This window comes from Salvelinus sp. IW2-2015, linkage group LG34, assembly GCF_002910315.2.
Source record: "Salvelinus sp. IW2-2015 linkage group LG34, ASM291031v2, whole genome shotgun sequence".
Taxonomy (NCBI): Eukaryota; Metazoa; Chordata; class Actinopteri; order Salmoniformes; family Salmonidae; genus Salvelinus; species Salvelinus sp. IW2-2015.
The window spans coordinates 480015-492514 of record NC_036873.1 but is presented as its reverse complement, the minus strand read 5'-3'; the positions used below and the strand labels follow the sequence as shown (position 1 = coordinate 492514).

At 45.1% G+C, this 12500-nt stretch overlaps 1 protein-coding gene across 1 annotated transcript in view; it reads left to right on the top strand.

Annotated features, from left to right (window-relative positions):
- Positions 1-12500, top strand: part of coro2aa (coronin 2Aa) — a 21826-nt gene that overhangs the window by 1426 nt on the left and 7900 nt on the right. The window contains 3 exon segments of the mRNA XM_070437166.1: positions 7934-8134; positions 10317-10433; positions 10976-11125. Coding sequence (XP_070293267.1) covers positions 7934-8134; positions 10317-10433; positions 10976-11125 — 468 coding nt within the window.

Sequence of the window (12500 nt, the reverse complement as noted above, 5' to 3'; positions counted from 1 at the left end):
AAGTTGTTTGGCCATAGGAGGACTATAGGCCATCTGTTTGTTTTGTGCAAGCCATGCATACTTGTTATTTCGCATTTCATACTTCTTCTGTGCTTCAATGGCGGCAATACCAGTGACTTTGCATATTGGCAGCAGTCGTATGCATACAATTCTAGCATTCTAAGAATGCTCCGACCGCATGCACACACGCAGGTGCACAAACGCATGTTAATGCGTACAAAGGCAACTGGGAAACAACTGGCTGTTTGTTCATTCAGAGTTAGCATTTGTTCTGTATGGCGTGCAGCCTATATACAGATGCTTGCACACTTCAACACACACAGTTGTCCTGTAGGTGGGAGTTTGCCCATTGATAGTGCTGCAAGCCCCAGGCTCTTCTCTCTCTTAGTAAAACATTTCACCTGCTGCAGGTCCTCCACAAGCTCAAAATTCTCTTTCTTTCCCCATAGTCTGTAGCAAGACCACACACACACACACACACACACACACACACACACACACACACACACACACACACACACACACACACACACACACACACACACACACACACACACCACACACACACCACCCTCGCCCCATCAAGGCATCTCCTTCTGTAGTACATTCCTCTTTTCCATGTACATTCTATAGTGTTGGGCTGTTTATTGTGTTACCTGGGCTGCATGGCCTGCTCTTCCAGGGAGAAGCCTGTAGCGCGCGGCTTGTCGTCTGAGTACCATGTCATGTCAGACAGGAACGTAGACACACACACAGACCTGGACATTCCCTGGCTCGTGTTTCCCTTTGAGCGCTTACAAAACACGGCAGGCGACCCGGCACAGCCCTCACTCTATCTCCCCTTCCTCACTCACCTTACCTCCTCCTCAACTACCCCGACTCGCCCTCTTCTCCCGCCTTACCCCTCCTCCACTACTCCCCCTCTCACAGGCTCTCATAGTGGAAAACATCAGTGGAAAGATAGTTTAATAGTTACATATTCCCCTAAACCATAAAAACATAAGACAAGACATTAGGTTGAGGTAAAGGTGAGAGATTTGTAGTTTGGTTGTGAAGGGGGCAGAGGGAGTTGTAGTTTGGTTGTGAGGGGGGCGGGTTGGGAGTTGTAGTTTGGCTTGTGAGGGTGGTGGAGGGAGTTGTAGTTTGGCTGTTGAGGGAGTTGTAGTTTGTCTGTGAGGGGAGTTGTAGTTTGTCTGTGGGGAGTTGTAGTTTGGCTGTGAAAGAGTTGTAGTTTGTCTGTGAGGGAGTTGTAGTTTGTCTGTGAGGGAGTTGAGTTGCTGTGAATGAGTTGTAGTTTGGCTGTGAGGGAGTTGTAGTTTGTCTGTGAGGGAGTTGTAGTTTGGCTTTGAGGGAGTTGTAGTTTTGGCTGTGAATGGGTTGTAGTTTGGCTGTGAGGGAGTTGTAGTTAGGCTGTGAGGGAGTTGTAGTTAGGCTGTGAGGGAGTTGTAGTTGGCTGTGAGGGAATTTAGTTTGGCTGTGAGGGAGTTGTAGTTTGGCTGTGAGGGAGTTGAAGTTTGGCTGTGAGGGAGTTGAAGTTTGGCTTTGAGGGAGTTGTAGTTTGCTGTGAGGGAGTTGTAGTTGGCTGTGAAAGAGTTGTAGTTTGGCTGTGAAAGAGTTGTAGTTTGGCTGTGAGGGAGTTTGTAGTTTGGCTGTGAGGGAGTTGTAATTGGCTGTGAGGGAGTTGTAGTTTGTCTGTAGGGAGTTGTAGTTTGTCTGTGAGGAGTTGTAGTTTGGCTGTGAGGAGTTGTAGTTTGGCTGTGAGGGAGTTGTAGTTTGGCTGTGAGGGAGTTGTAGTTGGCTGTGAAAAAAGTTGTAGTTTGCTGTGAGGGAGTTGTAGTTTGGCTGTGAAAGAGTTGTAGTTTGGCTGTGAGGGAGTTGTAGTTTGGCTGTGAAAGAGTTTAGTTTGGCTGTGAAAGAGTTGTAGTTTGGCTGTGAGGGAGTTGTAGTTTGGCTGTGAGGGAGTTGTAGTTTGGCTGTGAGGGAGTTGTAGTTTGGCTGTGAGGGAGTTTTAGTTTGGCTGTGAGGAGTTGTAGTTAGGCTGTGAGGGTAGTGAAGGGAGTTGTGAGGTGACATGATCCTTAGAGAGAGAGATCACTGATAGATGTCAGAGATGTTGAAGGTTTAGTGGTGGTGGAAGGTGTCATGGTGCTTCCAGCTTCAGGCATGGCGTTCTAACAGAGTCTGTAGTCCATCTCAGCCACAGAGGTAAATAGAGCACCGAATACAACAGGTGTAGTAGACCTTACTGTGAAATTCTTACTTACAAGCCCTTAACCAACAATGCAGTTCAAGAAATAGAGTTAGAAAAACTAACAATAAGATTACATAACAATAACGAAGCTATATACAGGGGGTACTGGCACCAAGTCAATGTACGGGGCTACAGGTTGGTCAAAGTAATTTGTACATGTAGGTAGGGTAAAGTGACTATGCATCGATAATACCCAGCCAGTAGCAGCAGTGTCGAAACAAAGTGTGGTGGGGTCAATGTAAATATTTTGGGTGGCCATTTGATTAATTATTCAGCCGACTTATTGCTTGGGGGTAGAAGCTGTTAAGGAGCCTTTTGGACCTAGACTTGGTGCTCTGGTACTGCTTGCCGTGCGGTAGCAGAGAGAACAGTCTATGACTTGGGTGACTGGAGTCTGTGAAAAAAATTTGTGCCTTCCTCTGACACATAGTAAATAGGTCCTGAAAGGCAGGAAGTTTGGCCCCAGTGATGTACTGGGCTGTACGCACTACCCTCTGTAGAGCCTTACGGTCAGATGCCGAGCAGTTGCCATACCAGGCGGTGATGCAACCAGTCAGGATGCTCTCGATGGTGCAGCTGTAGAACTTTTGAGGATCTGGGGACCCATGCCAAATATTTTCAGTCTCCTGAGGGGGAAAAGGTGTTGTCGTGCCCTCTTCACGACTGTCTTGGTGTGTTTGGACCATGATAGTTTGTTGGTGATGTGGGCACCAAGGAACTTGAAACTCTCGACCCGCTCCACTACAGCCCCATCGATGTTAATGGGAGCCTGTTCGGCACTCCTTTTCCTGTAGTCCACGATCAGCTTCTTTGTCTTGCTCACATTGAGGGAGAGGTTGTTGTCCTGGCACCACACTGCAGGTCTCTGATCTTCCCTATAGGCTGACTCATCGTTGTCGGTGATCAGGCCTACCACTGTTGTGTCGTCAGCAAACTTAATGATGGTGTTGGAATCGTGCCTGGCCACCCAGTCGTGGGTGAACATGGAGTACCTCTGGAAACCTCTTTATGAGCTTTATGGGTACTATAGTGTTGAATGCTGAGCTGTAGTCAATGAACAGCATTCTCACATAGGTGTTAATTTTGTCCAGGTGTGAAAGGGCAGTGTGGAGTGTGATTGAGATTGCGTCATCTGTGGATCTGTTGGTGCGGTGTGCGAATTGGAGTGGATCTAGGGTTTCCGGGATGATGGTGTTGATGTGAGCCCTGACCAGCCTTTCAAAGCACTTCATGGCTACCGACGTGAGTGCTACGAGGCGGTAGTCATTTAGGCAGGTTACCTTCACATTCTTGGGGACAGGGACTATGGTGGTCTGCTTGAAACATGTAGGTATTACTGACTCGGGTCAGGGAGAGGTTGAAAATGTCAGTGAAGACACTTCCCAGTTGGTCTGTGCATGCTCTGGGTACACGCCCTGGTAATCCGTCTGGCCCCGCAGCCTTGTAAATGTTGACCTGTTTAAAGGACTTGCTCACATCGGCTATAGAAAGCGTAATCACACAGTCATCCGGAACAGCTGATGCTCTCATGCATGCTTCAGTGTTGCTTGCCTTGAAGCGAGCATAAAAGACATTTAGCATAAAATACATTTGTCCTGTATTGACGCTTTGCCTGTTTGATGGTTTGTCTGAGGGCATAGCAGGATTTCTTATAAGCGTCCGGATTAGTGTCAATGCATGTGAACTTTGCCCTCCTCCTGGCTCTGAACTTTGACATGTTGTCCTGTGGAAAGCTAGAGATGCGTCCCGAATATCACCCCATTCCCTATATAGTGCACTACTTTTGACCAGGGCTCATGGGGCTGTGGAGAGTCCTGAACACACCAAGGTGACTGGGGTGAGACGGTAACGCACCCAGCTCTCACAGGATTAAAGAACAGATGGTTGAAAGACACTGAAATATGAAAGACGTGAAAAATGCAACTTGAGATTGGTCTTCTACATTTGTCTTTGTGATGYGTTTCACMGTGGTTTTTACAGCACCCTTTTWCCATATGAAGTGGTGAGTCATTGGTTATAGCCCTCCGTTGACAAAAATAGCTGTTCTAGAGTCCAACTGATAGAGCTTGCTCTATATCTTATGTACCTTGCTCTCCATTAGACAGCAAGAGATATCCAGCCTTTACAATGTGCTATACAGACATTTTTGGAGCAGTGGAAGACTTTTGATCAGCAAGATGACAGGGTTAAAAATAGAATAATCTGTACTCATCATTTCCTTGTTCAGACGGCCCCCACTATGCAGCCGAGCTGTGTACCTACCTGCTGTTAAAGCACAAAATGGAACTGTCACTTTCTCTCACTATTTAACTCTGTATTTGAAATCTATGACTACAGGCTGGATTTCTGGGAAAAGGGTTGGKTTTTTTTTCCTCTTGGAGGCTTGTCACACTWTGTCTGTGTCTGAAATGGCACCCTATTCCCTTTATAGTGCACTACTTTTGTCCAGGGCCTATATACTGTATATAGCAATGCACTCTTTTTAGGCAAGACTGCCTTCTCATCTTGTGCACCAGAGGCATGGAATAGTCTACAACCCATGCTTCATCTAGATATGTTAGTGCCACTGAATTAATTACACATTCTGATGGTAGACTCTGTTACAGAGGAGTTTAATTAAATGCTTTTTTTATGCTGGATCATGTTGTTAAATTGTTTTAATTCTGTCATGTATTGATTGTTGCTGCCTTCTTGGCCAGGTCTCCCTTGAAAAAGAGACTGGGTCTCAATGGGCTTTTCCTGGTTAAATAAATCATATAGGCTGCCATTTCAAATGCAGCTATTGGGATTGCCATTTTCAAGCCCCTCACTGTGAAGTTCTTCAGGTCATTGTGTTCCCTCTGTAGAAGAAGAAGAGAGGCAGGGGGTTGAGAGATACTGATCAGGTTCTATGTATTTGGGTTAATGACTCGAAGCGGGGAAAGACACACATTCAAATAGAGCCTTGGAGCAGAACGATGTCAACTCGGCTCTCCACAGCTGAACCAATGGAGAGAGCCTTGTTGGAGCTGGGTCGTGTTCATAAGGGAATACTGTAGCGAAACGTTGYGCAACGGAAAACAAAAATGAGTGATTTTATTGGATAAGTCCAGCTCCCTGTTTTTACTCTGTTTTTTTCCATTGCGTGCACTTATGAACACCACCCAGAGCCAACCAATGATCAACGTCCCATCATCCATTCCAACATGGCTCATCAAGCCTGTTCTCACTGGCTCAAAACTGACAGGCAGTTGGCTGACACTATCAGGTACACCCAACAGCGCTCCTACTGAGGGGTAGTAGAGAGCTACTGTCTCTGACTGCTACTGACAGGGATGGGATATGGCTGTTGGCTGTTGCTTTTCTCTTCTGTTGAGGACACAGATGTTGCCCAGAGCAAGAGTTGAGAGAAGATAGGCCCAGTCTGATAGGACCGTTGTGTTGTTTGTGTAAATATACACGTAGGACCTGGTAGACACATTCCTGCTTTCTGTCTTGACATGCATTGAGATATTTCACTGTTTGGGATTGTGTGTTGGCTTTTGTTCATTTGAGGTAAAAACATTTGTCAGCAGTCTCAATGCATTATTTCCACTAGTGTAGTTCATCTAGGAAGCTAGCTGTTGGCAGTGCAGCTGCCGGGATATGGCATTATCAGTGTGAGCCATCTGTGTTGGGCCAGGCTGGTTGGGTTCATTCACTCACCTGAAAAGGTTAACGAAGCTCTCGTCAGGTAGAGACATTCGGGTGTGACCGCACGGCGCTCTAAACGCTCACCCGGGGGGTAGAAGATGAAAGGGCCACACGTAAACAGAGACTGAGACGAGCTGAAGGATGGGAAATCTTATTCCCTGTTTCTCGCTTTCTTTTTCTCTATCTCTCGGAGTCTCCTCTCTCTTTCTGTTCCTACTTCTCTCTCCTTTCCTCTCTCTTTCCCCCTCTCTCTTTCTCTTTCTCTCTCTCTTTCCATCTCTCTTTCCCCCCTCTCTCTTTCTCTCTCTCTCTTTCCATCTCTCTTTTCCCCCCTCTCTTTTCTCTCCCCTCTCTTTCCTTTTCTTTCTTTCTTTCTCTCTCACCTTCTTTCCCTCTCTTGCCCATCTCTCTCTCTTTACCCCTCTCTCTCTCTTCCCTCTCTCCCCTCTCTGCTTCTGTTGAGGCCAACCAGCCACCACCACTAAAGCCACACCCGCACAACCAACCACTGGCCTGCCTGGCTCCCAGTGTGTTATTTTTACCTCTTTCCCCCACAATGACGTCACTCTGTTTTCCTCGTTGCCTTATATATTTTTACTGACACCATCTATATCGCCAGAAAAAACTCACTTCCATCCAAACACAGAGAGGGATGATGTCATTAAGCCATAGGTCATTTCCAGGTGACACAACAGCCCATATCCTTTGGGCTCCAGATAGCGGTTGCTTTTAGGCACAGATCTAGGATCAGTTTACACTCAGCAAACCTTTAACTTTAACCATTGGAAATAAAAATGCTAAACTGACCTTAGACCAGTGTTTGAGGAGCCACTACATACTACTCCTATTTACATTTTAGTAATTTAGCAGATGCTCTTATCCAGAGCAATTAGGGTTAAGTGCCTTGCTCACGGGCACGCAGGCAGATTTCTCACCTAGTCAGCACGGGTTTCGAACCAGCGACCTTTCGGTTTACTCTCATCATACCCTAACCATGACCATTTGAGGGAAACACTGACCTAAGATCAGCGTCTAGGGGCAGCTTCATYCTGCTCACTGTTTTGGTCCTGTACTGTTACTGTACTGTAACCTCAGGTCCACCAGCCTCTCCTCTAATTCATAAATAATGACCATGCAGCAGTAATAGACATGCAGGCAGACAGACATGTTGGCTAGCCAGGCTGGGTCCCAGACGTTCTTCCACACAGGCACTTAGCCTAGCATTCACACAGATGACTTATCCACTAGCTGGAGGGCTGGGTTGGCTTTAACAGGCATTAAAACAGACTGAAACAGGGAGGGACTACCTGGTCCAACAAGAAACACTCTTTTTAGCTTCCCGTTGAAAATGTTTTAAAACGTTTCCCCTAATGGATAGGATCCTGAAGTGCAGGCTGAAGAGAGGCGGATAGACTAACAAGAGGCTTACGGTTTGGGGGAGGTCTAATAGTGATTATCTTGCTCTTCACTTTACTAAACGGTTCCAATCCCCCGTGGTGGTTGACAGTGTTAGGGTGCAGCTTTACAATAGGTCCATCTATCCTGTCACCATGCAGAATGTCAATTAAAGTGGGCAGCTTGCCATTTTGACTCAAATAACTGTTATGTGGTGGCCTGCTTTTCAGAGATGTTTTTTTTAATGTCTGGTTGACATAGATGGATCTCTCACACTCTGGTAAGATTGGGCTAAAGTGCCGTCTCTTTAAGGCATATATCTAGTTCTGTATCTGTGTTTTGTTGTACGAGGGTCCAACAATCAACAACCTTGTTAAAGGCAMCATTAAATTAACTTTGATGAACAGGTAATTCTCCTTCATTGACCCTTCTTCCTCTCTCTCCCCCTCTCCTCCCTCTCCCTCCTTCTCCCCTCCTCCATCTCTCTCTCCCTACTTCTCCCCTCCTCTGCCTTGTCTCCCGCTCTGCCTAATGTGTTTGTGTAGTAATGTATGATGTTGATCCAAAAAACAGGWTTATACATTTTCTCTCGCTCTCTCGCTCTCTCCATCCTAGATGACATGGCGTCCTCAGTATCGCAGCTCCAAGTTCCGCCACGTGTTCGGTAAGGCCGCCACCAAGGAGAACTGCTACGATGGCGTGCCCATCACGCGGAGCGTCCACGACAACCACTTCTGCGCCGTCAACCCGCGTTTCATTGCCGTCATCACAGAGTGCGCCGGGGGTGGAGCCTTCCTGGTCATCTCTGTCCATCACGTGAGTCTCCGCCCACCTTTGCTTTTTTTGAGAAATAGATGTGAAATCTCTCTCTCTTGTCGAGGTAGAAGTTTTTCTTAACCATAGGTCTGGGATCAGAATATATGACCCTGTGTCAGTCGTTAGGGGTAACTTCTACCTACAGGGTGATGTCATTGTTGGTGAATTAGTGAGTATTTGAGGGTCTTTACATTTGATAGATTCTGGACATATTGTATGAGATGCCCTGCTGCGTTATATTACCTAAAATGTCTGTTTTTAGCTTTGACTTTTCATTTTGAGGTATCCCTCCAAGCCCTCTGTAGTCTGTTGCTAAGGCTGATGTTTTGGGGGATTCACTTCAAACAGCGCCCCAGCCAAAGACCGGCAAAAAAAGACAGGGAAAGTTAAGCCGTCTAACCCATAACTTTCCCTCCTAAAACGCCTGTCATCTTTATTTTGTTACCCCTCCACAAACTCTTTCTCCCTCCTTCCCTTTGCTGTCTAGATATCAATCTGACTCGTAAATGATGTATATAAAGATGTCCTTATTATGTATAGCCTCTCATCAGTGGAGGCATTGTGTTGATCTCTCCACTGAACTTGTCTTTCTCTTTCAACTCCCTGTATGGCTATAGCACCTCCAGACCTCTTCACCTGAACATCAGCTCAATTTACAGGCTTTCATTCATCAGAAAGGCTCTCGATCCACCGCTCCCTCTTTTCCCTCTTCCTATTTTCCTGTCTTCTCCCTTCTTTTTTTCCCTCTTTCTTCTTGAAGGGGTCTCTCTCTGAATTTATCATACTCCTCTTCTTGGCTCAGACAGGAGTTACATAGGGACTCAGGAATGACATAACTCACCTATGTCCCCCTCCACCCGTCGCAAGGAGTTGAAACTATGGCTTGTCTCAGAGACGCCCTCCCCTACCCCGACACACACACACACCATTCAGTTCCTACAATGTAATACATCTTTGACCCATTTCTCTCTCTGATAGCATGTTCTTAGACTGAGTCATTAATGTAGTTTCAGGGCTCACCCCCTTATCCCAAACACACCTTGCCTACACACACACACACACACACACACACACACACACACACACACACACACACACACACACACACACACACACACACACACACACACACACACACACACCTGTCTCTTATACACATCTAGATGTGTATAAGAGACAGCCTCCTGGACACCAATGATGTCATGCAGTCACCTGTCACAACACACCTGTGAGTGGTTCTTTTCAGACTCATTAGTAAGGGGAGCCTGAATAAGACTGAGTTACTGTAAAACTGACTAAGACAGGCCTGGATTACTGCATTCTTAAACTTCTTGAATTGTCTGATGCAAATCAGATTGAGACCAAAATTATTGTGTAATAGAGACATGTTGTGTTAAAAACAATGGTGAATAGTGAACACGCCCCAACATTGCTCAACATGCTCGCCTCTGTCATAAGTTGCTGATCTTGATACATTATGTCTAGATCTATTCAGGAAGTGTCTGAGTTGACAGACATCTAMMGAATCAAACATATCAATAAGGTTGGCTTTTAAAACTGTTTTTGCACTCTTTCTTAAATAACTTCTTTATGTACCACCTTTGCCATCATGTTAGCCAGCTAGGGTATTGAAGTGAATTATTCGTAAACTATTCCTTACTGTCATTGCCTATTGCTCAATTGTCTTCAGGCAGGTGAAGGGCTTGCTATGCYGCCTTGCATAGACTTGCTGGTTAGCTCTCTAGTGAGGTTGTCGTTCAGTATGCTGAGGTAGGCTGCCTGTCCTGACTTGTAAAGAGGAGTCAGACTTGGTTCTTTCTTGGCTGGTCTGCCGATTACATCATGTTTACCTGGACAAATTCTGTCCCTGTCTTTGAATACTGGATATTTGTTGATCGGTTTCTTTGAGTAATGAATATACATTTTATCTTGCAATTTCCCCTTTTTACCTTCAATATTAGTCCTTATCTTTTTATGTATAGTCTGTATCCTGCCTACACATTTCTACCTGATGTAATGATGAATAATATCAAACCTCAGACTCTAGCTCCACCTTCTCCTGACCCCATGGCTCCTAGGAATCTTGCAAACACACACTGACTTCAGGGCAGGAGTGTGAGGCCTGATGTAATGTTCTATTGCCCCCCCCCCCCCCCCCCCCCTGTCTGTCTGTGTTATTCAGACAGGGAAGGTGGACCCCCTTCACCCCAAAGTGTCAGGCCACAGAGGTAACGTACTGGACATCAAATGGAACCCCTTCAACGACTTCTGCATAGCATCCTGCTCAGAGGACTCCACGGTCAGTAGTGTACACACACACACACACACAAAATCACTTTTCCATTTCATTCATACCACTGACTAAGTAACCAACTGGGGTTAGAGCAACATCTTTTAAACAGTCAAAGATAACTGAGGGCCTAGGTTATAGCTGTTCGAAGTCCTGACCTGTACTACCACCTGTAACAATGTTTGAGAGTTACAACTCTTCTTTGTGTGGTTATGAATTAGCCGCTGGTCAGGTCTCAAATTCCTCACCTTTCAGTCTGCCATGTGAGTTGGCTCTAGTCAATGGTTAGCTTGAAGTGTGTGTATGTAACTTTTTATGTGTGTGTCCTTGTGTGTGCATGTGATTTGTGTGTCTGCACGTGGGTGTGCCTGTGTGCCTGCCTGTTGCCTGTGTGCCTGTGGTGCCTGTGTGTCTGTGTGTGTGTGTGTGTGTGTGTGTGTGTGTGTGTGTGTGTCTGTGTGTGTGTGTGTGTGTTGTTTGTGTGTTGGTTGTGTGTGTGTGTGTGTGTGTGTGTGTGTGTGTGTGTGTGTGTGTGTGTGTGGCTCTAACAGGTGAAGGTGTGGGACATCCCTCCCCATGGTGTGCTGAAGAACCTGACGGTGCCGTGGAAGGAGCTGCAGGGTCACAGCCGCAGGGTGGGCCTCATCGAGTGGCACCCTACTGCCAACAATGTGCTCTTCAGCACTGGCTATGACTACCAGGTAACACACACACACTAACCCTCAGATACACAAGCTCATGTATACAGTGCCTTCAGAAAGTATTCACACCCCTTGACTTTTTTCACATTTTATTGTGTTACAGCCTGAATTTAAAATGGATTCAATGGAGATTTTGTGTCACTGATCTACACACAATACCCCATAATGTCAAAGTGGAATTGTGTTTTTAGACATTTTTACAAATTAATTCAAAATGAAAAGCTCAAATGTCTTGACTGAATAAGTATTCAAAAACCAGGAAGATTTTTCAATGCCTCGCAAAAAAGGGCACCTATTGGTAGATTGGTACTTTGGATGGTGTATCAATACACCCAATCACTACAAAGATACAGGTGTCCTTCCTAACTCAGTTGACAGAGAGGAAGGAAACCGCTCAGAGATTTCAACCAGTTAAATGGCTGTGATAGGAGAAAACTGAGGATGGATCAACAACATTGTAGTTACTCCACAATACTAACCTAAATGACAGAGTGAAAAGAAGGAAGCCTGTACAGAATAAAAATATTCCAAAACATACATCCTGTTTGCAATAAGGCACTAAAGTAATACTGCTAAAAATGTGGCTAAGAAATTAACTTTTTGTCCTGAATTCAAAGCATTATGTTTGGAGAAAATCCAGCACAACACATTACTGAGTACCACTCTTCATACTTTCAAGCATAGTGGTGGCTGCATRTTGTGGGTATGCTTGTCATYGGCAAGGGRATTTGTTTTGATAAAAAGAAAAAGGGATAGAGCTAAGCACAGGCAAAGTTCAAGAGGAAAACCTGATTCAGTCTGCTTTCCAACTGCCACTGAGAGACAAATACACCTTTCAGCAGGACAATAACCTAAACGCAAGGCCAACTATACACTGGAGTTTACTAAGACAACATTGAATGTTCTTGAGTGGCCTAGTTACAGTTTTGACTTCAATTGGCTTGAAAATATATGGCAAGACTTGAAAATGGCTGTCTAGCAATGATTAACAACCAACTTGACAGAGCTTGAAGAATTTTAAAAAKAATAATAGGGAATAGGGAAATATTGTACGATCCAGGTRTGCAAAGCTCTTAGAGACTTACCCAGAAAGGCTTACAGCTRTAATAGCTACCAAAGGTGATTCAGGGRGTTGAATACTTATCTAATCAAAATATATTAGTGTTTTATTTTCCATTAATAAAATAAAATGTTAGAATTTTTCTTCCACTTTGACATTCAAGTATTTTGTGTAGATCGTTGACAAAAAATGACAAATCCATTTGAATCATTGTAACTCAACAAAATGTGAAAAAGTCACACACACACACACACACACACACACACACACACACACACACACCAACCAAACCACACGACACACACACCAACCTCA